At 49.0% G+C, this 22,934-nt stretch overlaps 11 protein-coding genes across 11 annotated transcripts; 4 read left to right on the top strand and 7 right to left on the bottom strand.

Annotated features, from left to right (window-relative positions):
- Positions 1 to 836: 836 nt before the first annotated feature.
- Positions 837 to 2,314, top strand: N7518_007770 (M20 family metallo-hydrolase; the record flags this gene model as incomplete). The annotated part of the gene is made up of 4 exons (XM_057188697.1): positions 837 to 1,228; positions 1,282 to 1,550; positions 1,597 to 2,182; positions 2,236 to 2,314. The coding sequence occupies 4 exons, from the start codon at positions 837 to 839 to the stop codon at positions 2,312 to 2,314; spliced, it is 1,326 nt and encodes a 441-aa protein (XP_057040400.1).
- Positions 2,315 to 3,014: 700 nt separating this feature from the next.
- Positions 3,015 to 3,810, top strand: N7518_007769 (transcriptional regulator family TF; the record flags this gene model as incomplete). Its single annotated transcript, XM_057188696.1, has 2 exons — positions 3,015 to 3,051; positions 3,206 to 3,810. 2 exons carry the CDS (start codon positions 3,015 to 3,017, stop codon positions 3,808 to 3,810), a joined length of 642 nt encoding a protein of 213 aa, XP_057040399.1.
- A 400-nt stretch (positions 3,811 to 4,210) lies between these two features.
- Positions 4,211 to 4,420, bottom strand: N7518_007768 (uncharacterized protein; the record flags this gene model as incomplete). The annotated part of the gene is made up of 1 exon (XM_057188695.1): positions 4,211 to 4,420. One exon carries the CDS (start codon positions 4,418 to 4,420, stop codon positions 4,211 to 4,213), a length of 210 nt encoding a protein of 69 aa, XP_057040398.1.
- Positions 4,421 to 5,530: 1,110 nt separating this feature from the next.
- Positions 5,531 to 7,141, bottom strand: N7518_007767 (uncharacterized protein; the record flags this gene model as incomplete). Its single annotated transcript, XM_057188694.1, has 3 exons — positions 5,531 to 6,759; positions 6,824 to 6,905; positions 6,956 to 7,141. The coding sequence occupies 3 exons, from the start codon at positions 7,139 to 7,141 to the stop codon at positions 5,531 to 5,533; spliced, it is 1,497 nt and encodes a 498-aa protein (XP_057040397.1).
- A 458-nt stretch (positions 7,142 to 7,599) lies between these two features.
- N7518_007766 (Zn(II)2Cys6 transcription factor) lies at positions 7,600 to 9,293 on the bottom strand (the record flags this gene model as incomplete). Its single annotated transcript, XM_057188693.1, has 2 exons — positions 7,600 to 9,190; positions 9,241 to 9,293. 2 exons carry the CDS (start codon positions 9,291 to 9,293, stop codon positions 7,600 to 7,602), a joined length of 1,644 nt encoding a protein of 547 aa, XP_057040396.1.
- A 449-nt stretch (positions 9,294 to 9,742) lies between these two features.
- Positions 9,743 to 13,864, bottom strand: N7518_007765 (putative cytosolic regulator Pianissimo; the record flags this gene model as incomplete). The annotated part of the gene is made up of 4 exons (XM_057188692.1): positions 9,743 to 9,944; positions 10,005 to 10,165; positions 10,217 to 12,055; positions 12,113 to 13,864. The coding sequence occupies 4 exons, from the start codon at positions 13,862 to 13,864 to the stop codon at positions 9,743 to 9,745; spliced, it is 3,954 nt and encodes a 1,317-aa protein (XP_057040395.1).
- A 558-nt stretch (positions 13,865 to 14,422) lies between these two features.
- N7518_007764 (prephenate dehydrogenase (NADP(+))) lies at positions 14,423 to 16,397 on the bottom strand (the record flags this gene model as incomplete). The annotated part of the gene is made up of 7 exons (XM_057188691.1): positions 14,423 to 14,578; positions 14,636 to 14,767; positions 14,827 to 15,426; positions 15,493 to 15,641; positions 15,706 to 15,817; positions 15,877 to 15,937; positions 16,303 to 16,397. 7 exons carry the CDS (start codon positions 16,395 to 16,397, stop codon positions 14,423 to 14,425), a joined length of 1,305 nt encoding a protein of 434 aa, XP_057040394.1.
- A 412-nt stretch (positions 16,398 to 16,809) lies between these two features.
- Positions 16,810 to 17,432, top strand: N7518_007763 (40S ribosomal protein uS11; the record flags this gene model as incomplete). The annotated part of the gene is made up of 3 exons (XM_057188690.1): positions 16,810 to 16,879; positions 16,947 to 17,019; positions 17,120 to 17,432. 3 exons carry the CDS (start codon positions 16,810 to 16,812, stop codon positions 17,430 to 17,432), a joined length of 456 nt encoding a protein of 151 aa, XP_057040393.1.
- Positions 17,433 to 17,978: 546 nt separating this feature from the next.
- On the bottom strand, positions 17,979 to 18,252 carry N7518_007762 (uncharacterized protein; the record flags this gene model as incomplete). Its single annotated transcript, XM_057188689.1, has 2 exons — positions 17,979 to 18,130; positions 18,222 to 18,252. 2 exons carry the CDS (start codon positions 18,250 to 18,252, stop codon positions 17,979 to 17,981), a joined length of 183 nt encoding a protein of 60 aa, XP_057040392.1.
- Positions 18,253 to 18,835: 583 nt separating this feature from the next.
- N7518_007761 (AAR2 splicing factor family protein) lies at positions 18,836 to 20,230 on the top strand (the record flags this gene model as incomplete). Its single annotated transcript, XM_057188688.1, has 1 exon — positions 18,836 to 20,230. The coding sequence occupies one exon, from the start codon at positions 18,836 to 18,838 to the stop codon at positions 20,228 to 20,230; it is 1,395 nt and encodes a 464-aa protein (XP_057040391.1).
- A 311-nt stretch (positions 20,231 to 20,541) lies between these two features.
- N7518_007760 (branched-chain amino acid aminotransferase, cytosolic) lies at positions 20,542 to 21,874 on the bottom strand (the record flags this gene model as incomplete). The annotated part of the gene is made up of 3 exons (XM_057188687.1): positions 20,542 to 20,715; positions 20,777 to 21,378; positions 21,460 to 21,874. The coding sequence occupies 3 exons, from the start codon at positions 21,872 to 21,874 to the stop codon at positions 20,542 to 20,544; spliced, it is 1,191 nt and encodes a 396-aa protein (XP_057040390.1).
- Positions 21,875 to 22,934: the final 1,060 nt, after the last annotated feature.

The raw sequence follows: 22,934 nt of genomic DNA, 5'->3' as shown, positions 1-22,934 counted from the left end.
TGTAACTGAAACAATATGTAGTTACGATTGATTATTCTGTTGACTAAACGGTAAACCACGCTGTAACTAGTTAACTGTAATAGGAAGGAGCTTGACAGTTACCCCGGGTTACGAAGGCCCATAGCGCTCAGGGTTCAAGCCCCCTTATTTTAGAGCGGCAGAAAATCTCAATACCTGAATTACCATTACATGTGTCTTACTAATTAACGCACGGGATTTGGATGTCAAGCCCAAAGGCTTCATATTTTTGAACTTGTAATTAATAAATTTACAATACACTGTATAGAGCGGTGTGGAGAGCGGTGCCAAGGGTTTTGAAGCTGTACCGGGTAGATTGCCGTCGGCGAAGTCAAGGGAATACGGAGTAGATAAGCATGCATGATCGATGCATTAGTTATCCATCCACTACTCATGCATTGACATATGCGGGGAAAATGTGGCTACATGATTCGCTTAAAGAGAACAATCAAGCTGTAAGTCCGAGACAGGACAGGGCAATATGTAAATACGGGGTTTGTCCACAATGGAGAGGAGAGCGTTATCGGTGGCCGACGGCCGTTGAACCCCCAATATCGAAGGTAGGACGGCCGACGGCGATGGATTCCCCCAACGGGAACCGTTTATATACTCTTGGTTAGCATGACCCTGTGAACAATTTTAATAGACTCTCGTCTGACCAATTCAACTACTCTAACCGCATTCCTCATTCCTCAACACCTGCTCCGTGTTGTTACACACTTTGATATTTATACACGGGAATATGGCATCTTCACAACTTCCTCCTTTCAAGGTCAACCAGACACGACTGCTTGAGTCGCTACACACAAGCTGTCAACATGGCTCTGCGCATCCGTATGGAAAGTAAGGTACTCACTCTCCGGCTTTCGACCTATGCTGATTGTGTTGTTATCAGTGACTCCACGGAAACTGGAATGGCTAGGCTTAGTCTAACGGACTCGGATAAAGACGTGAGGGAATGGTTTATTGAGTCTGCAAAAGCCATTGGGTGTCATACCTACGTCGACCAAATGGGCAATCTCTTTGCGATCCGTCCCGGAAAGAATAAAGATGCCCCTCCCATCATGATGGGTTCCCATCTAGACACGCAGCCCACTGGAGGACGATACGATGGTATCCTCGGTGTTGTCGCTGGCTTAGAAGTACTGAAAGTACTAGAAGAGAACTCGTTTGAGACAGAAGGAAGCATTGGAGTTGTTGACTGGACCAAGTATGTTTCTTCCACTAACAGACCGAATAATTGGCTAATACCGTACCTAACAGTGAAGAAGGAGCACGATTCCCGGTGATGGCTATCTCAGCTGCCGTCTGGGCTGAGGCAATTCCTCTCACTACGGCTTGGAATCTGAAGGAAATTTCTGCTGGTGATAACACAGCTCGCAAGACCATGAAAGAAGAACTCGATAGGATAGGTTATGTGGGAGAAATGCCAGCTTCTTTCAAGGCCAATCCTTTTGCTGCCCACTTCGAGCTCCACATTGAGCAAGGGCCAATATTGGAAGACGAAGGCCGAAAGATCGGTGTTGTGCAAGGTCAGAAGCTCTCGACTGATTGGCGATTAAAACTGACCATTTCAAGGTGTTCAAGCATTTAAATGGTTCGATATCACTGTCAGTGGCAGGGATAGCCACGCAGGCACAACCCCTCTGTATGCGCGTAAAGATGCCATGCTATGCGCCGCCAAAATGATCACCACAGCGAACTCGATCGCAAAGAAGGCCAACGGTCTCGCTACGACGGGCATCATACACTCTGAGCCAGGAACGGTCAACACTGTAGCTCAAACAATCAACTTCAGTCTGGACCTCCGCCATACCTTTGACGAAGATCTCGAAAAGATGATTGCAGACTGCGTGGCCGAATTCCAGAGAATTGCGACCGATGATAGCGAGCGAGGCTGCACCGTCGAATGGAAGGAACTGGTCGATAGTCCCGCTGTTCATTTTGACAAGGATTGCATCTCCATGGTCGAAGAAAGCGCCAAAGCTGTTCTTTCAGATGTCCCTGATCCAGCTTCAGGGGGAAAGCAGTGGCGGGATATGATCAGTGGTGCCGGTCACGATAGCTGTTACACAAATCGGCGGTGCCCAACGAGCATGATCTTCACACCGACTCGAAATGGGATTAGCCACAACCCCGTGGAGTATTGTTCTCCTGAAGACTGGTAAGTTATAGCTTTGGAAACGATCTGCTTGTGATCATGACTGACTAGTCCAGTGCTCTTGGTGCCGACGTCTTGTTAGGCGCTGTTTTAGGATATGACAAGCTCCGCGCGAAACGAGGTGACTTTGCGTAAGGCAAGAAAGAGAACAAATGTCGCAAATATTTATCAAGAATCAAGCACATGATGAACGAGACAGAAGCTATATAAATAATCAAAGACCTTGTGAAAAGAAGTAAAGCAAGGTTGATATGTAGCAGCATGATGCTTGACCAGGCACGAACTTTTGAATAATGTTTGCAGCTCGAGTTAAAGGGAAAATGTAGCGAATTCATTGGCAAGAGAGCTAACACTTATTCAAGTATTCAAATAGTCTAATTCCTTCGAGTTTGAGGGCGAAGTAAGACGAGGATGTGAAACCTGGCTTAAGACTTTTCCGCCCCCGGTTGTCCACCAATCGGCTTCTTCTTATCAATCCCCTCTCTCACGGTCAATTCTCGAACTCACGATACTATCGAGGTAAAATGAGCAAAGATAGGAGTGAAACCGCTTTCAATCTCGATAATAGTACTCCAACAACTGACCGTGTTACGAACGCGCGAAAGTATCGCTCCAAAGTACAGAGGCCATGCGATTTGTGTCGGTCTCGCAAAGTTCATTGCAATATCCCCTATCCATCTCAGCCATGTACACTCTGCGAGCGTACCAGGCGATCTTGCACATTTGTGGAAAAGACCAACCGTAAACCCAGCAAGAAAAAAACCAAGGATTTCGGCTTATCACAATCCCCTCGATCTGACGGTCTCTTGGGATCTATTGCAGGTGACCTAGTGCCATGTACGACTATTGCTGGTGCAGAGACAACGTCTTTCGTTATTTCACCATCTCAGAGTGATGAAAGTCAATCTCAACGACCTCTAGGCACAGGTAGTGAACTAAGCTCCGCAGAAAGGCCTTGCTAATAGCTCAGTGCAGATGATCATTTTTTATCCGACATCCCTGGTATACCTAACGAATCACTCATAGAGAATCCTCTGATCGGAAATGGCTGGCCTCGCGATGATGGTGTTGACTGGCCCACGTTCAACAATGATGATTTCCAGGGCATGCTTGACACCTTGGGACGAGAAACCATTTCGGAACTACTGCCTATTGATGGTTTCAATACTGCGGATAACAGTCCATCAAGGTCACATTCTAGCCAGCCTGGAGGCTTGGAAGAGTTGACCATCGATCAGAAACCCGACTTCTCGTCTCAAATTTTTGGATTTTCGGGCGAGTCTGACCCATTCCTCCTGCGAAATTACCCGTACGACGATTCAGGCGAAGTGAAGTTCTTCAGGCTTATTTATAGAATGGCATCAAATACAGCCGCTGGTCCCGAGTCCGACCATACGGTTCTTCCTGATGGCCACCAGGGGACAAGCTCGGCTGGAGACGTGCCTGTTTATTTTCTGCAGAACAATAGCCAAACCGTATCTCAGTCCTTGCAGGCGGTCGAAAAGTGCATGTTCGAACAAGGCAAGCACGCACCAAGAATCCAACTCGACAGTCTCGTGAGTCCAGAGATGGGAGTGGGACTAGTGAAGCTGTATCTACCATGTGCCCTCAATACCGGATTCCCCTGCTAATGTTCAAAGGTATTTTCGGTACATCTTTCATGCCCTCCCGGTTCTTTCTCGATCCTTCGTCTTTCGAGACATCAAATCCTTCGTGACAAACGCCTCGGTCGGGCTTCTTGCCGCCATATACGCGCTTTCACTACAATTTACTGCATGGGACGACATTCTTTGCGTTGACAACGGATATACCAAACCGTCTTCAGAAGACTTATGGCGCATCTCGTATGCCTGTGTGCAGAAGGAGATGCACTTCCCACGGCTATCAACAATCCAGACTTCTCTTTTACTCCTCAACTTCGAGCCTTTCGATCCAGCTTCCGCAGAGAGTCCTTCGGCGTGGGCTTTGGCTAGCTCAACGCTAGCTATTGCTCAGTCCTTGGGATTGAATATAGACCCTATAGGCTGGGATCTACCAATCTGGGAGATTCGTCTTCGGCGACGCCTGTGGTGGTGTGTTCTTGTTGAACACAGTTGGCGAGCCCTCACTCATGGACGGCAGTCCATACTTTCCTACGATAGTTGGAATGTGACTCCTCTTACTTTGGCCGACTTTGAGGTCAACCTGAACCCTGAAGCTGGGCTTGGGGTGGATGATGGTTGTCCGGATTACTTTATGCATCTTAGTTCACTCACGCTTATTGCCAACGATTTGTGTCGGACCTTCTTGTGAGTTCAAACCCGTTCTGATTTTCCTTTTCTAGCTATTCTTGCCGCGTTCCATAGCCGTCTCTATCAAATACATCCCTGAGTTCGCCTATCATCACTAACCACACTACCAGCTCTCTCCGCTCTGTCTGCCAACAACGGTCTTTGGATAGCTTGATAGATCAGGCTCGAGTGTTTCGTCAACAACTACATCAGTGGATTAGCGCACTGCCAGAGTCGCTGCAGATGCCAGCACCAGCACAGACACACTCAGAAACTGAGGAAGAACCAGTCTATACCCGTGGTAGTTTGCACATCTCATACTTCACAGTTCAAATCCTGCTTTTCCGCGCCCTTTTACGGCCCATACTCGACGACAAAATAGGGCTGGATCACCTTCAGCCCTCCGTTTCAGCCATCCTAGACGCGTCGCGTGGCTTGATTCGCGCTGTGACTCGTTTTGTTTACAGCCTCGATGCGCGGCATCAATCAGCCTTCTGGCCGACTTATACGAGATCATGCTTTTCTTATCCGGGGCAATTCAGTTTCATGCTGTGTTTTCAACACAGAGAGCCGCATATGATGCTTAATGACCAAAAGCTCTTGGGTATTTGGAGACAAACATTGCGTACCCGCGCTCCGTCTTGGCCGCTTCTTCGCTTTGCGGCTATTCGAGTTGATGGCATCTTTTGGAAAAACTTGGTCAATGTCGCGGCAGCTTCCCACACCGTTGATACCTCAACATGAGCCCTTTTTAGATGAGGGTCGCTAGTAAAAACCACCGATCTTTCAAAATCTTCACCAAAGGCTCTTTCAGAATACCATGATATGATTGTATTTTACTCCTGAAATCGGCACAATGACTGTCCATGGCTTGATTGGTGCCTCGCCTCGGATATTCACCGACAGTCCAATCACATCATCAAGCCAAGAAAAAGAACGGTCTTTGAACCTCAGGCTTGGCGTTTTACCTTCAGTCTGGATGCAAGAGAAATTGTACTGTCCAAATGTGTCTGGATTCAAGTGGCCCAATAAGATGGGGGATCCTTTCCTTGGGCCGTCAAAATATGTTCATGTCTATCTACTAAACCCAAGCGGTCTCAACGTCCCAAGACCCCTCACTCCTACTGCCCGCCATCATGCTCTCTGTGCGATGCAAAAACTGACCAAAGCCTCGAGAACCTACAACCCCTCCATCTTCCCGGTCCCAGACTATTTGGCCACGAAGCACAGTGTAGCGCGGCCACTGCTTTACCCTGTGCCCCTCGAATGGAGTGTAGTCGACGTTATGATGAAGGATGTCGTTGGTGACAGTCATCTCAAGACTCCCCTCGGGGTACCAGATCACAAAGTCGGCATCACTAACCTCCGGGATAAGTGCACCTTTTCTTGGGTACATGCCATACAATTTAGCTGGGTTGGTTGATGTCAGCTCCACGTATTTTTGTATATTGAGTCGATCGGCCGAAAGAACCAATGGCATTCGGGTCTCGACACCAGAGAATCCGTTCGGAATCAGGTGAAACTGTCCATCGGGACGTTCCGCAGTCACGCTCGATCCTTTGCCAGACGTCGAGTCATTGAAGTTAAACGGGCTGTGGTCGGACGAGAGAATGGTAAATGTTCCGTCCTCGAGACCGGCCCAAATAGCCTCATGGTCGGATTTGTTTCGCAGCGGCGGACTGCAAACACATTTTGCACCCTCGAGCCCAGGCCGATCCAGGTTCTCGCTGCTGAGGAACAGATATTGAGGACAAGTCTCAGCATAAATTGGAAGACCCTTTGCCTGAGCTTGTCGAATGTTATCGACGGCTCGAGGATTAGATACATGTACGATTAAGATCGGAGTATCAATAAATTCAGAGAGACAGATTGCACGGTAGCTTGCCTCGATCTCGGCGACGGCAGGGTGAGAAGCCGTATGGTACTTTGGTGCGTATAGTTGGCGCTCGTGCAATTTCTTGGTCATCCACGCAATCACAGAGTCGTTCTCGGCATGCACCAGAGTCGTGACCTTGTGTAGACGGGATTGAAACAAGACATCCAAGAACTGCTCGTCGTTGAGGCGCAAAGCTTCGTACGTCATGTATATCTTGACGGACGAGATGCCCAACTCTCGGAAGGCTGGAAATTCCGCAAGCGTCTTTGCGCATGGGTTGGAGATGATGAGATGGAACGAGTAATCGCTGTAGCATTGGTCCTGGGCGCGTTCGTGAGCGCAAGCTAGAGTTGCGAGAACACTGTCTTCATGCTTCCGTTGAGGTGCGAAGGCTACGATGGTTGTTGTACCTCCCGCGATCGCGGCGCGAGTGCCTAGGAAATTCAGTCAATTCAATGCAACACGTCAGTCTCCAGCTCTGGATACTGAGGGACTCACCGGACTCGAAGTTGTCTGCAGTGGAACCGAGTCCAAATAGAGGCGGCTCCTGAAGATGAACATGGGCATCAATCCCTCCTGGCTTGAAAGAAGGTCAGCACATGGCTATGAGTTATAGAGGGGAAAACCAACCGTGACCAGAGCTCCCTTGGCGTCAATGATCTTTTTGGCCTTTGAGCCAGTCAATGATCCTTGGGGGACAATTGAGTGAATCTTCTCGTCTTTGACGCCAATGTCACATTGCACGACGTCTTCAACCGTTGCCAAAGTACAGTTCAGCACAATGAGGTCCAGATCAGGATTCAATTGTTCGGACATATTGGAAGATAAATAAATAAAGAATCTGTCTCAAATGAAACTTACATTTCGGAATATCAAGCTGTTAAGAGGGGTTCCACTCCAGAACCGCCGTCGGCGTCGTTATCTAAAAGGCGGGGCATCCAGGTCTGCCCGTCGGCGAACAAGGCATTTCAGATTCGGCTCGCATCCATGCATGGAAATGTTAGAGATCTCTATAATGTCGTTGAGCTGATTGGAATACCTTTGTCATTCGCATATTGGCTGTTTATTGGGCTAATCCTTCAGAACCTCCGCATGCAGGTTTATCTTTGTTTTTCTCTGACCTATTCGCTCAGCCATGTATATTAGAAGCTTCTACTACTGAGTTGTGATAATAGTCCTCGGGACCTTAGGAGCATTGCATGATTATATGGAAGGGCAGTTTCATATACCTAGTTAATAATACACATGAACGAGACTCGACAGACGTTCAAAGATCATTCAAAACTGGCCTCCAACGGTATGCATTGAAAAGTCGGCCGCCAAGTGCTACTTTCGTTGTCATATTGATTCCTTGAAAATCCCAGATATAGTTGATTCGAACAGTGTGGAAATGGTGCAAGATCTTCCTCGGTGATCCACGGAGGTTGACACTCATTCCGCCTGAAGATGCCATAGTCATGTATACGAGCCTCTTCGGGGATGAGTGCTGCTTGCGACCTAGTTGCCTCGACTTTGTGAGGAAGTGCCACTGTGTTCACTTGCCTCAGGGCAGGGTTATAGCCCTCTTCCAGTTTCATCAATGTTTCCGACAAAACAGCCACGGGAGCGCATTTGAAAAATCCTTGTATCGGAGGCGCTTGTCGCAATAGATCCAAAGCCCTTCGCCGCAGGCTTGGGTCACGACATCTCAACACAGTCATGGCGAGAGGGACACCTACACTCAGCTCAAAGGTAAAGGGTGGTTGGGCACCATTTGGCCCTACTAAGGCATCGAGAATCAACCTAGACTGCTCGACGATAGTAACGAAGTCTTCAAAGTGGATATCGAAAACAGTTTCCTGTTGCCTTAAGCATCCTGTCACACAAATCAAAGTAGCAGCATGATGCGTGAGCAGGATAGGCTCTGGGTATATAGAAACATTGGATACTGAGTTTTCTCTCTCGCAAGTATTGGTGTATGCCCGATGCCATTGATCGAGACGGGCTCGAAGCGCTTCTTTTTTTGCGACCATTTCTGGACTAACAGCGGAATCCGCACCGACTGCTCTGAGGTGTAATTTCGCCTCGCGCTCAAAAAGAGCAACTTCCGCAGCTATGGCGGATATAATGGTTCTTGCGGAATCGGCAGATGCGAAACCAGCGCTCAGATCTGTTTCTACGAAGGCGAGAAGTTCAGTTGGGAACTGAGTCCCTGAAATGGTAAGGGAACTTGTGCCCAGTCGTAGGAATAAGGGAGCAATGCTGCGTTCCAACAGAACAGCCTTACTGGTAGGTATTCCTCCATGGCCGATTTGGGCACGGAGGTCAAGTATCAAAATGATGCCTTGTCGGTAGAGCTCCAAGGCCTGCTCCATATGTCCTTGGATTGTCTCCACACAGATGAACAGTGCGCAGCTGATGACTGCAATGTACGGATCTGCGCTGCCTCGCTGGATCTGTGAAGAAACACCCGAGATTGATCGCGTGTACCATGTCAATGCTTCCTGCTGAGCATGATCAAGCAAATGTGCCTTATTTCGGGGATCTCTCAAAAAATGAAAATCCATGCACTGCTTTGGATTTTCGTACAATGCGCTAATTGCAATCATTGCATCCCACACTGCGGGCTCACTGCGGCAGATCTGCGGAACAACCCCCGTCCAGAAATCAATATTCATTCCACCTGCGAGATGTTGGGACACATGTTGGAAGTAATATTCAAATGCGCGACGTTCTCGTCGCCCTGGATTTGGAGACGACAGTTCGAGACCGGGTGTGGAGGGAGCCCAGGGAGATACCCCTCTGCTCTCATATTCACACTTCCGTCCTGTGCTAGAGCAGCGAAGGCAATTGGGCTTCTCCTCGCCACATTTGACTCTTCGGATTCTGGTCGGCGGTCAGAGCTTAACTCCGAAAATGGTGGCGGAAACTCTTACTTGCAAGTTTTGCATCCAGATCGAGATTTCACAGCCCCTATACGGTGGCTCATATCTGAATCAGGTGGGCGAAGGCATAGAAGTTCGGGATCCCACCTACACGTAGGTATGGCTGGATGTGGTTATTAGTCCACACTGTGGAATACTGGACAGGACTACGGGCAGGACGTTGACCGCTCTCATAAAGCGGCAGCCCATCGGGACCTACGGAGTAACCACCTCGACAGGTCTACAGCCCTGGTAGGCAGATTGAGGCAGTGCTGCCTCCGGAAAGTATCGCTGATACTGTGTGGGAAATATACGAGCTGGATAGCACTGGTTTGCTGACCAATGTCAAAATTATACTGATCTACGCCGGTCAGGAAATTTGAGGTCCTGTATTTTTAGAAGTCATAGATTTGAACATGCGTAAATCGTCGCTCTGAATACAAAAAGAGAAGCACCCAATCAGCCGTCTTGCAGGGTATATTTGCAGGACAGGAAATTTCAAATATCAAGGCGTTTATTCTGACTGGGAAGTAGTAGATGAGTCCGATTCCGAGTCGGAATCTTCATCAAGGACGATTCGTCGCATGACACTCTTGTCGAATAAGTCCAAGGCGAAACGTCGAGCTGGGAGTCTATAATGATGACTCTCCAGAATGCATAGGGTCTTGCGGAAGAGATGGGCTTGGTGGAATCGCTCCGGTTGTTTAGATTTTAGGCTGTGGTTAAGAATTGTGAGCAAATGTAAGAACTCGCGGAATCAAAATGGAGAGCCATACATGTGAAGATCAGAAGCGGCTCGTTTGGAGAGTACCGTGTTGCCCATATCGACGATCAACTTCAAGATCCGCTGATTGCCGGGATCGGAGTCCGTGGTGGCTTCCTTGAGTTTCTCCTTGGGAGTTCGCTTCGATCTATAATCAAAGCCAGGGAAGGAAATCTAGATGGATGAGTATAATGAGACGAAAGTGAAGGGACGGAAGATACTCACCAAGAATAATTTTCGGAAATCGGTAGGGAGACAAAGTCCCAGTGAATCTCCCTTTTGGTCAACCCCGGAATCCCAGCCCAAACCCCGCAGGACTTGGAGTCCGTGTCGACTGCGAGAGATCAAGCCCAAAACAAAGAAAGCAGTGCCTCGCATAGTGAGAACTCCTGCACTGGTTGCTATCTGCACAATCCGTTGGATAATCTCAGCATCCAAGAATGGTGCGCCAAGCTCCATTGAGCCGATATTGCCGACAGCCCAGAGGCATCCTTTAGCTTTGAGAAGCATTTCGTTGTCTTCTTCATCCAGCCTGAAATCACGAATCGTCCAAGCAAATTCATTGAAATGGCCCGATTGTTCAAGTAGCTTACACCCCTCGGCAGTTCGTGCAAGTTCTCGGTAGAAATGCGGTGGTACCAACCCAATATCCTGGAGGTCCACCAGATCCTCGGGGACAAGGCTTTTACGGCGCGGTTGCTCGACGTAAGCTCGGGAAAGAGCAGCCTCAACAAGACCAACATAGCTATCATTGCGGCCAAGGAACCAGTCATCCATCTCTTGGGTGATGTAATCAAGACCATCCAGATAGTGATATCCCACGGAAGTCGATAGGAACCTGAGAAGTAGCGGTGCACCAATTTCACCTAGATGATCGAGAGAGGGTCGACATTTGACCACGAACTCCAGATAATCCCGTTGGTTGCATGCCTCTTCCAGAATTTTCACGGCGACCTGGCAGACAGTGACCTCGGGATCATATAATTGGGTGACAAGAAGTTTGACCACCCATTCTGCGTTGTCAATCGCCACTTGAGGCGAAAGCGTTACATCCCCAACAGCATATTTGCGTAGGAATCTGGTTGCAAATATCCGGATATCCTTGGAGCCAATTGTCAGCGCCTTGGAGAGCATGACGCGGAGATGACTTTCGCGGCTGTAATCCATGTTTCCTAGCAGAGTCTGAATCAGATCGTTGCGATCTTGCAGCTCAATGATGTGGTAAAACATGTTGAGCATATGCCATCGTTCCATCATGAGCAGCCCGTTGACATCGCCGCTCAATGACCCTAGCATCGCAAAGTAGCCTCCACTGAGAGTATTGGCCATCTGGTCTTTGGAGAAAAGCGGGGACGCAGACGTCAGCCCACTCATGCGGTCCAGTTGGGCCAGACATTCTGCAACCTGGCGAAGGAATTTGTTCTCTGCCAGGTACTTGGTGCCCTCGGGGGTCATAACGAGAGTACGCATGAGAACACAGCCGGTTCGAACATATCGTTGATTTGCTTTTGTGTTTGGAACCATGGCAAAGCGATATTTGAAAGGTCGGTAAAACCCAATGAGACGTTTCATGAACTTGGAGCCTTTGATTGCCTCATCCATTCTTTTTGGATTCGTAAGAGGACCCTCCACTAGACGGTGAATAATGTCCCATTTCCACTTATTGAAGTTGACGGTGTTCAAGACATGAGTCTCCAGAATAGCATTGCGGAACTGGGTCTCGTCCATGGAAGGACTCATCTTGTCCTTCCCTTGCTCAGCGGGAAGGAGAGAAACGGATAAATCTGTCTCCATGTTGTATCGACCCTGCCCACTGGGATATCCACCAGAACGCGCCAATGTCCGATTGATACTATCGATTTGGAAGATAGTTGCGGTTGAAAGGTCGTGATTCTCAGTTTCAAAGTCGACTGCGGGTGGAATTAGGTGTGGAAGCACTTGAAGTTGTGCGCTGACGGCTTGGGGTAAAGAATGCTGGGCAAGCTTGAGAACCTCTGTCAATAACAGAGTTGCTTTACGTCTGAGCGAGAGATCAGATTCATCCTCAATGACGTCGGAGAGAACCTGTATTCGGTTAACTCTTGCACTAAGCCAGGCCTAGGGGTAAAAAACAATACATACCTTTGGGAGCCCTGCCTCAACCAAACCGGCCAATATGAGAGTAGAGAAATGAGCAGTCAGATCAAATCTGTTGCTGTTGGTGTCGTTGAGAGCGCGGCTGGCTCTTGATGTTTCAAGGTCAGAGCGAAGATTCGAGACTCTGCCATAAGTTGTAAGTCTTCTGCCCGCAAGGAAAGATGACGACCAGGACGGGGGTTTTATTCGCAGAGCGTCGAATAATAGCTCCATGATCAAGTCTCGGGCTATAGGATCATTGTAATGAAGCGAATCAAGGAGAGAACGCAATGGTTGTGAGTCATGTCTTGCAAGAATTACCAGTCCGGGCCAAGTCTTCAGCATCGCAGAAATTGCTCGCGCTGCCGACTTTAATCTCCCACTGCGTAATGTGTCGGATAATGAATCCGTGAAAGGCGTAAGAACAGCTTCAAGTTCAGACCCTTGAAGAAACTTCCGACTACGGGGGGTGTCCACAACATGCAGAAAACTTGATATCAGAGACTCTGAGGCGCCGAACGTCCCCTCTGCAAGCGCGTCGTGCAAGGCAGCAAATCCACCGGCAGAAGCAACCAGTTCGGGGTCTTTGACCAATATCTCAGCCACGGTCATGATTGAAATGTTCCGAAGACGGTCTTCATGATGTTCAGCAATAGCAACGATGGTCCGCACAACGGCGCGTGATATCTCCCGGACACCGTCTTTGACATCCAGGAAGCCTCTCACAAACTTCAATGCCTGTTCCCTCTCAATGCTTGCCTTGGTTTCTTTAACCAGAGACAATATCACCAGCTCGTCGGTGTGGAGTGTTCGGATGATTTGTAGGGATTTGCGATCAGCGATGGCATAGCGTGTTAGTCGATAACCCGCAGCTACCACCTCTTTACTGTCACTTAAAAGCATGACTTGAACGCGTAGGCCAAAAACAGACCACGCGAGGTCATACTTCAATGTGGGATGCCGTTTGAATAATTCAACCAAGCTGTTGGCGCGCTCGACATAAAAATCAGGCGACATCCCCTCTATCTCCAACGCCTGCAGCGTTTCTGAGAGGACATAGGTTGGTGACTCCACGTCACCATCACCATATTCCTCCCTATCACCATTGACCGATCCGACGGCATCCTTGTTTCGTGATGGTGAGCGCATGGGACTGGCTCGGAAAAGGCTCGAAAGGCGATTGCCGCGTGGAGGAGTCGATGCCGGCGCCTGCGCACGTAATATTTCTTCTTCCAACTCATGCTGCAATTCGATCAGCTTGCGGTTCGATGAGCTCAATTCCGACTCCACCTTGAGACGCTGCTCTTTCGTTTGCTTTGGTGGTTTTGCTAGCAGTGCCTCCAGCATATTCTCGGTTCCGCTTTTGATCTTCATTTCCTTCGCGATTCTGTCTCGAAGGAAAGCCTGTCGCTGTTCGGTTGTGTGGAAATCTGCCTCGCCGATCGATCTGCTCGCACGTCTGTTATATTGGTCGTCCGGTCGAGGTGTGACACTGCGTGAAGTGGTGCTTTTGAGCTCCGAACTAAAGCTCCCTGGTCCACCGATGGAGGGAGCTAATGAGGGCGCCAATGATCCTCCCCGTCCGCCCATGTTGCTGCTCCCTCCAGACTCGGATCGCCTGTTCCTCCCGATTCGTGAGATACTGTCCTGCCAGCTCCCATCGGCAGAGCCGCCATCCTGACTGAGCGAGGATCGTCCATCACCCAGTGCACGATGATGAGTCGATGCGGAGTATGCTGAGTTGTGCCCGGAAGCCATAGAGCTCCATCCAGCCGTGCTGGCTCGCTATCATCTATCGCAAGTATTCTGAGTATCGGAGGGCTGCATTGAGGTCGCTTGTTTTAGCGGGAGGGTCGAGCGGAGCGGAGGAAGGGCAGTATGGGGAAGTGTAATGGAGGGGCGCGGTCACAGGTTGGTTGGTGATCAAAGGGAAATAGTGGCCATTTCCACCTGTCGAAGGGTGGTCGAATTTTAACTTGAGCACAGCAGTGATCGTCGAACTGCTCTTGTTGTCCCACTACGAGATGCTCGGCTCAGCCAGATCTGGAGAAACAAACTGCTGACTAAGGGATCTTATCGCTCCAGCCCTGGCCAACATTGCAACACCACGCCATGCTGAAGAGCTGTGTTCCTACCAAAGGGGTTTTCGTCTCTTGTTGAGAATGGTCTGATCATTCAATTGATTTTCATTTGATTTATAGTAGAATCTGAAGATCGTATATTCTGATAAACTACTTAGTATCCCGCTCTTTCTTCCTAGGCTTGCTCATACTGATGAATACCTACATGTAGGTATTTTATACCGTTATCAGTTCATTAGTTATTGGAGGTAGTCTTCTCCAGGATGGTCTTCATCATCTCATTGCCAAGCGTGGCAGCTTCAGGGAAACGCGGCGCGAAGTACTCCGCAATCCGCTCAAACCGGTGACGGTAGGACTCAAAGTCACCGAAAGAAACACAGTCAGACCATGCCTGTTGATCACATCAAGTTAGCACGAACTGACGAAGGGGATATTGCGAAAGACATACCCTTGCGGCAAACGTGAATTCCAAATCATCCGAGCGGAAGGTGTTATCATCAATTGCGGTATCCAATGCCTCATCCAGGAGATCCTGGTTACGGAACAGGTATTCGGTCACACCCAACCAGAGACGGAAAAGCTGCAGGATGTTAATATAACCGCAATCTGGCAATATGCTCTCAATGACTGGATACATACCGGCGTGGAACAGATCATATGATCGTAAGGGACAATGCCGAGTTTCGACCAGCAGTCAACAATAGCAAGCAGACTGAGATGGCTGTTCGGCGGCGCCTTCCCGCGCGGCCGATTAGACAGAGAGAACCGATCCAGCACCTCGTCCTTCAACAACAGATCTTGTCCTTCGGAGCCAGGTCTGAAGACTGACGCACCTGCAGCCTTTACCCGAAGCTTGAGCTCCTCCCTCTGTCCTCCAATCATCAGTTTGTACAAATCTGTGACCGACTCGGCGTACTGGCGAATCTGCTGTTTCGCCGCTGGGTTGAGGATGGCGAGCCCGGCATAGACGTGCCATTTATTCGAGTAGATGCGCAAGGTGATATTGATTTTGACATTCTCGATACCGCCTACCCACCGTCCATGCTCCCAGGGGAACTGATTGTTGGCCTGCCAGGCAGTTCCCATGCTCAGGAAAGCAGCATGAGTGACAGCCTGCGTATCCGCGGTGATACGGTCGTGCATCTCACCGGTGAGATAGACATGTTTGGAGCCGAACGAGGAAAGGATCGTCTCAACGAATTTGAGGCTTTCGTCTGAGGCTCTGTGTTGGATGAAGACCTAGGTCACCGCGTTGTTAATGCATGTCCGAGATAGAATAGAATCCAGGCTTGAGGTTGGTCATACCAGAGGCTGACCTTGCGGATTCACTTTGGGGCCGTGCAGCGAATGGCAAGATACAATCTCTACATCGGGGGGCAGGTGTTTCTCGAATGCGGCGAGCTCTGGAGCCTTGCAGGACGTTTGGCCACCGACAATGGCACCGACCTTGGTTGCTTAAATCCGGGTCAGAAAGTGATTGCGATGGAAGCAGACTAGCGGCGCTGGTTCGACACATACATAATCCGTACTGCGCCACGACCTTGTCGATGGCTCCAGCCTCTACACTGTACAGAATGTAATCGCTAATTCTTGAGACGAGATGTCCATTGGGGAATATGGTGACTCCTTTCTATATATACAATGAGCTTCTTGAGCTTTTGGGTGGCATAATCCCAGAAGGGGACGTACTTGAGAAGCGAACTCTTGTTTTAAAGATTCAAAATTCTCAGGTCTATCACACGCGTTTATCCTTGGTATCAAAATGCAACGTTAGTTATGTCAGGTCTAAAGGATTAGTTATGATGAGGCTCAATGCGAATCTGTAAAATCTTTTTCACTTGTCAGTGTATGTTTTCAAACAGCAAAGTGAAGATGTATAGAATGAGGTTGAACAGGATCAGACAAAAAAAATTAAGGTAGCGTGGGTGTAACATCACCGACAGCCAGCTGGTTAGCCATCAACCAGAATGGTATGACAGCGCCAACCAAACCGTACTCGAGCCAAATGCACTCATGTCATCATTTGAGGGGATGGGCATAGAAAGATGGGTAGGATAGGACGCTTACCATTTGAGGCATATTGGGACTGCGGTGCCGGAAAAAAGGGCCATTTACCTCCATCCTGCGTCGCTCAGGCGTTGGGCATACATTTTGCCCATATCACCCATACCAATGATGCCGATCGAGGCATCTTCTTTGGTGCGACCCATCATGACAAGTGCGCCTAAAACGATTGAGGAATAATATGTGGCCCTTAAAGCCGGTGACAAAGATAACCACTAAAGGTTGTTTCGGACCAGTCGAGGTTCAAACTCGAAAATTGCTCGAGTCTGGGAAGATCAATTGCAATGTTGGAAAGAATTAAGTTGGGCGAACGAAAAATTTAAATACTGACCGGAGCTAGGATCTTCACCGCCCACCGGGCCGACTAGAGATCCGGATATAAATGCATGACACCTGAATCCTGAGGCGCCTAGCTCGCTTGAAACTGCGAGCCAATCACAGGTCGTAATTTTCCCTAGGGCACACACCCACTTTTTTCTTCAACATCCAAGTGGGATCAGATCCGACTTTTCCTTCCTTTCTGTATTCCATCCACACTAACCACCAACAACAGTCGCAATGGCCCCCAAGACCAAGACCCCCGCTGCCGCTAAGGAGAACGTCTCCCTCGGCCCCCTCGCCGGTGATGGTAAGTTATGAACAAAATTCGAGTTGAAGAAGTTGGGGAAAACATGAGATCTAACCTATCTACATAGGCAAGCTCGTTTTCGGCGTTGCCCGCATCTTCGCCTCCTTCAACGATACCTTCGTTCACGTTACCGATCTCTCGTGAGTCGCCCTCCACCCGCAATTCTCGCATTTGAAATCGAGCGCAATTGAAATGAACGTAACACAAAGGATGATGTCGGCTGACAAATTTTGATTACAGTGGTCGCGAAACCATCTGCCGTGTCACCGGTGGTATGAAGGTCAAGGCTGATCGTGACGAGTCCTCCCCCTACGCCGCCATGTTGGCTGCTCAGGACGTCGCTGTCCGCTGCAAGGAGCTTGGCATCAACGCCCTCCACATCAAGATCCGTGCCACTGGTGGTAACGGCACCAAGACCCCCGGTCCCGGTGCCCAGTCTGCCCTCCGTGCCCTTGCCCGCTCCGGCATGCGCATCGGTCGCATTGAGGACGTCACCCCCACCCCCTCCGACTCTACTCGTCGCAAGGGTGGTCGCCGTGGTCGCCGTCTGTGAGCGTGTGCGGCTTGGTCTTTCCCTTTCCCTTGCAAGTCATTGCATTGCTGGATTGGAGGCTATTTGCGGGCTTCTCCTGCATCTGTGGATGGAATAAACGCGAGGAACGGCCTTGATCGCCTGGTCTTCAATTTTTTTCATACGCTGAAAATCAACTCCCGGGTTTTGCTGTTGGATTAGGTAGTGCTAAATCAATAACTTGACCTATATATCCTGGATTATAGCAAGCTCCTGATGAGCTCAGTTGTAAGATGATAGTAGTTACCCTCTAGATTTACGAGGCCTGGTTGAAGCTCCCGTAGGGACATGTGGATGTTCAGACATTAGTTTATTGTTGTTGTACAGATGTGTTGTTCTGTATCGTCCTGCTCTTTAGGACTTCGTTTGCACCTTCATGTATCATCCCGCGAAGCATCTACCCATGGACGTTTTTGGAAAGGTAAGAATCACCCATTGACGTCTGAATCTATGCAGTCTCAATTGTAATCTCTACGCCTTATAAAGGACTCTTCTTCTGTTCTTGCTTCTCTTCTTTTTCTTCCTCCATCACCTTTTCTCTTCCTCTTCCTCTTCCTCTTCCTTTTCCTTTTCTTCTTCTTCTTCTTCTTCTTCTTCTTCTTCTTCTTCTTCCTCTTCCTCTATCCCTTCTCTTCCATTGTCTATCGTCTCTCTCCTCTTGTCTAGCTCCTCCTTTCCATCTTTGGGGTCTTAATTTACATACTTCTCTACCCTACCCCTTATTCACCTATTATGTTCGTGGTAGGGTGTTGGCAAGGGGATTCTTTTGACCCTTCGACTCTTTTTGCGTGATATTTGGCATTGTTTTTGCCGGAAAATTCCCAAGTAAACTTCCTCTTCTCTCGGTAGCGGACAAGGCCATTTGACTTGGTCGCGCACCTTTAGCGTGCCTGCCTGCATTCTTTTTTGAGTGTGAACGTTCTGTCACAGTTAAGCTTATTTATGCACAATAAGCTTGACTGTGATCAGATTTCTCACTCAAAAATGCAACCACCATGCCAAAGGTGCACGACCAAGTCAAACGGCCCTGTCCCTTAGCGAGAAAAGAGGATGTTTACTTGGGAATTCTATGATTAACACAATGCCAAATGTCAGAAAGAGGGTCCTTGTTGATTCTTACCTTTTCTTAGAATTTGTTACTTGTATCAATAGCTATGTGGTAATTCTATAATGTTCTAATTTCTAGATGATATAATTGCTTTGCTTCGCTCCGCAATAAAGTAGAGACCTCGGGAAGATCTAAAAAAGATCGCCTCCCGATAACAGATAGAACTGCGTTTATCCGACAGCTCAAAGTACGCAATCGCCTTCAACCTTTCCTCAAAGCTGCAACTTTCCCTCAAAGCTCCAACTTTGTGCGCAATCTCCAACACAAAACGAGCGCAATGTCCACCCACCACCCAACCCCAACAATCCTCCTCCCAGACCTTCCTCCAAAAACCCTCGTCGGCATCGACCTCATAACCTTCACATCAACCCCCAACTTCCACGGAATCCGTGACCTTTCCCCGGGATGGCACTTCCTCTACACCGGCGCAACAGAGACCCTCTCTTTGCGCAGCGGCGCATGGTTCTACATTGGTGACATCACGACTGCAGGGAAAGGCAGTAACGACACAGCGCTCGTCGCGCAAGGCCACAAAAATCAAACCCAAAACGCACCAGGGCCAGAGATTTACATCTGGAAATGGAGCGCGAATACAGAGTCCTTGGTAGCGCTAGATGGTGAGAGCGCCTCATCTCTCCAAGAGTGCATGCGCTACAAAGCGAATCTGGGTTCGGTCTGGCAGAGTGGAGGACTTTTCAAATATCGCAGCCGGATTGCGCCCTCAATGCTTGTCAAGCCCGTGACGGAAGCAGAACCTGGCGAAAAGAACGAGCAAGACCAACCCGAACACCAAATCGAAGCTCGTATCCAGACCGAAGACGATTCGCAGACAGAAGAGAGCGGGCGGAGGGATTGGTCTGGGCTAACCGACCGCATCTCACCGAGCCTTCTATCACGCGTTATTGGCAAACCGGAGGTTGATGTGGACGGGCATCCGCGATGGGCGTTGTCGTCTGCTTCAACGGCCAACTGTGACGCGGATCATATCCCTGGCGTCGATTCGCCAGCTGAAGGGTCGCACGAGCTAGAACCGGAACGTGAATTCGGCTTCATTCCCGTTGATTTGAAGCGGACGTGGAGAGAAGGCGCTGTCGGACGCGAAAGGACGGAAGCTGCGAAGGATCGGTCTTGGGCTCTGGGAGACTTGATCGATCGGTATGCTGGGGAGGCTTCTGGGGGGAATCAGTTGCTTGGAGAACTGCAGTTTACGTTCCTCATGGTGCTAACTATGATGAACTACTCGTGTTTGCAGCAGTGGAAGCGGCTTCTTGAGCTGATTCTTACGTCTCGGAGTGCAGTCTTGGATAGAGAGGCGTTTATGAGTGAAGTTCTTCGGATACTGTCGTTGCAGCTGCAGAGATGCGACGATGTTGATGGTGGACTGTTTGAGATTGATGGTGATGAAGGCGGGGCTTTCTTGCGACATCTACTCATGAAGCTGCGTCAGTCAGTCGATGACCTCGTTGGTGACAGTGGATCCGAGGTCAAGTTAGAGCTTGACAAGCTTGAAGAGTGGGTGAAGGCAGAATATAACTGGGAGCTTCGTCGTGGGACTGTCGTTCGCCACGGTATGCTTCAATTGGAGGACGGCGAGCAGGTCGAAATGGACTGGGATGGGAATGACGAAGACGACGAGACTGGAGAGTATGCTCCGGTGATTGTTGATATGTGAAATGCGAGAATAGGACATCGAATGTGGTTCGATTTCTGCGCACTCATGAGATGTGTAAAGTAATTGACGATTTCCTTTTGATATCTAGCTTGGGTGCATTTACTGGCGTCTTGTTATATTTTTCAATAACCAAATGACAAGCATTGAATGAAACAACGGCATCTATGAATGAGGTCTAAAATCTATATACAGTTCAACCCTAGCATCAAAGATACCAACCACGATGCTAAGCTTCATAAACCTGCATAAGCGGCGTCAATCAAACAGCTTGCGAGTCTAAATCTAAAATCATCTATGAACGGTTTATTCATCTATTGTCCCTCGTTCTCGATGGTGTAAGCCCATTCATGTTCTTCCTTGCCGAACATAATGGCCTCGAGCCACGACTTGATCTGCGCGGCATACCCAGCAGGTTCGCCATTGGCGCCCAGGGTGTTGATATCAGTGTCCTCGTTGTGGATCAAGGCAACAGGGGTAATGAAGTACTGCAGGACGTGACGTTAGCATATCAGCTCCAACAAAAAAATAGACAATTTTCAAACTTACAGCAGTGCCAGAAACAAACGCCTCAACAATACGGCCCTCCTTGGAAGCCTTCTCAATATCATCAATAGTCAAAGTGCGCTCCACAGCCTCAAGCGGCGCAAGCTTTCCGACAAAGTTCTGCGACAAACGCTCGCGCACGAGCTCCAGAACACTGCGACGGGTGATACCGGGCAGAATGAGCTGGTTGTCAAGAGGGGCAGTAACAAGCTCCAGCTTGCCTTCGGTGTTGTGCCAGACAATGAAGAAGTTACTGGCGCCAGCCTCGGTGACCTGGCGGTCCGGGCCAAACAACCACAGGATTTGATCGTAGCCCAGAGCCTGGGCCTTGCCGTGGGCCTGCAAAGAAGGACCGTAGTTCGCACCCAGCTTGGCATAGCCGAAGCCGCCGGGCCAGGCACGGATGGTATCGGGGGAAGAGGCGTAGAGTCTAAGGCCCTTGGGGGCCTCGGCTTGGGGATCCTTCTTCATTTTGGTCATGTCGGGCCAGGGGACTGCAATAATGAAGAGGAGGGCTTCCTTGGGCACTTGGACACCCAGGTGAGGACCGTTTCCGATGACTGTTGGACGGATGTAGAGGAAGGAACCGGGGTTGGGGAGCCAGCCTAGAGACAATTATTAGTGGATCGCTCTCATTCGCATTGTAGGCAAGTATAGCCTGGTGATATAGTGATTTTGGAACATACGAGGGCCGTCGATTTGCAGGAGCTTGGCGACAAGCTTCTTCACCTCATCGTACTTGAATCCGGGTAGCGAGGACCGCTGCGAGCTGGTGTTCAGGCGTGCGCCGTTGCAATCGGGGCGGAACAGGCGCAGCTTTCCGTCGTATCCGCGGTACGCCTTCATGCCTTCGAAACATTCGGTGGCATAGTGTAGGACCGAGGCTGTGGGTGGGATGCTGAGGTTCTGATAGGGCTTGACCTCGGGGGTCTCCCATCCCTTGGCTGCGGTCCATTTCACGGTGACCATGTGGTCGGTGCAGTGAGAGTGGCTCAGCTCCTCTGGGGAGCCGGGCAAAGGTACATCGCGGAGGTTGGTTGAGCGAGTGATATTGAAGTTGGAGGCATCCAGCTCAGCGACATTGGGAGCGACAGAACCCATGGTGAGATGATTGTAGTATGATCAGGGTTCTTTTCTTGGATGTCGAGGAGGAGAGGTTCTATGAGTCACCAGCCGGGCAATGAATGATCTGAAAGGAAAACAAAAATGGCGAAAATGAAGCTACCTTCTTGAAATATGTCCTGCACAAAAGAAACAAAAGCGGTTTGCCCCGGAGAACCCATGGAATGCCCCTCCCAAACCGTTTGCGACCCAAAAAAAAGTTTTCAACGCCGAACGGTTCGCCTCTCTATTTGCCACCAGAAACATTCTACATTGCACACTGTTATATATACGCTGTGGGTTGAAGGATTGATCTCTCTGAAACTATGTAGAATAACTTCCAATTCATAGAACGGTCTTTCCCTCTACTTACGAGCGTTCTATGAGGGGTCAAATATTGGCTATCTTCAGGCCCACTTTCGGCATCTCCGAGGCTAGCCGCGTTGATATTCACTTACAATTGTAGTCTTCATGTTTTTATGGCAAAGTCTCGTTCATATTAGTTCGATCTTACTGGGTTATGGAACTACATTGAAAGTCTTGGCTCTTCAGTCTGCATAATCCTTGCATGCTTTACACCCTCAAGCTTTGCTCGGGGTAATATGTATGGAGCATGTTGCCTTCTAGAATACACCAATGTAGTAGCAGTACTCCGTATATCCAATTGAATTGATCAAGCATGGCAAAACAAGGCCTCGAACACCTCATGGAAATGATACTTTGTACCCCAGTCTACACCAATCATGATAGCTGAATGATATTTCCGGCTATCGTATGACCACCTTGAAATTCGATCAACTAATGAACTATCACAATAAATACCTAAATGCTATCTAATTGGGTTAATTGGGTTCAGTCATGGAGTTTGATAAAGCTGATATCGGGTGACATATATATCACACAGCACATTGAATACTATCAACCTTTCTATACAACACAACATGTATATGTACATGTATCTAGTCCACGGTTCCATCAAAAATCATACACGAATAGGTCATTGTGACCTTATCTCCTTGTTTATTTTCTGGCTCCATCTTAACAATGTATCCTGTACATA

This window comes from Penicillium psychrosexuale, assembly GCF_028828465.1.
Source record: "Penicillium psychrosexuale strain IBT 29551 chromosome Unknown utg000004l, whole genome shotgun sequence".
In the NCBI taxonomy this organism is placed as follows: Eukaryota; Fungi; Ascomycota; class Eurotiomycetes; order Eurotiales; family Aspergillaceae; genus Penicillium; species Penicillium psychrosexuale.
The sequence above is the reverse complement of the archived record's forward strand: the minus strand, read 5'-3'. Positions and strand labels throughout refer to the sequence as shown.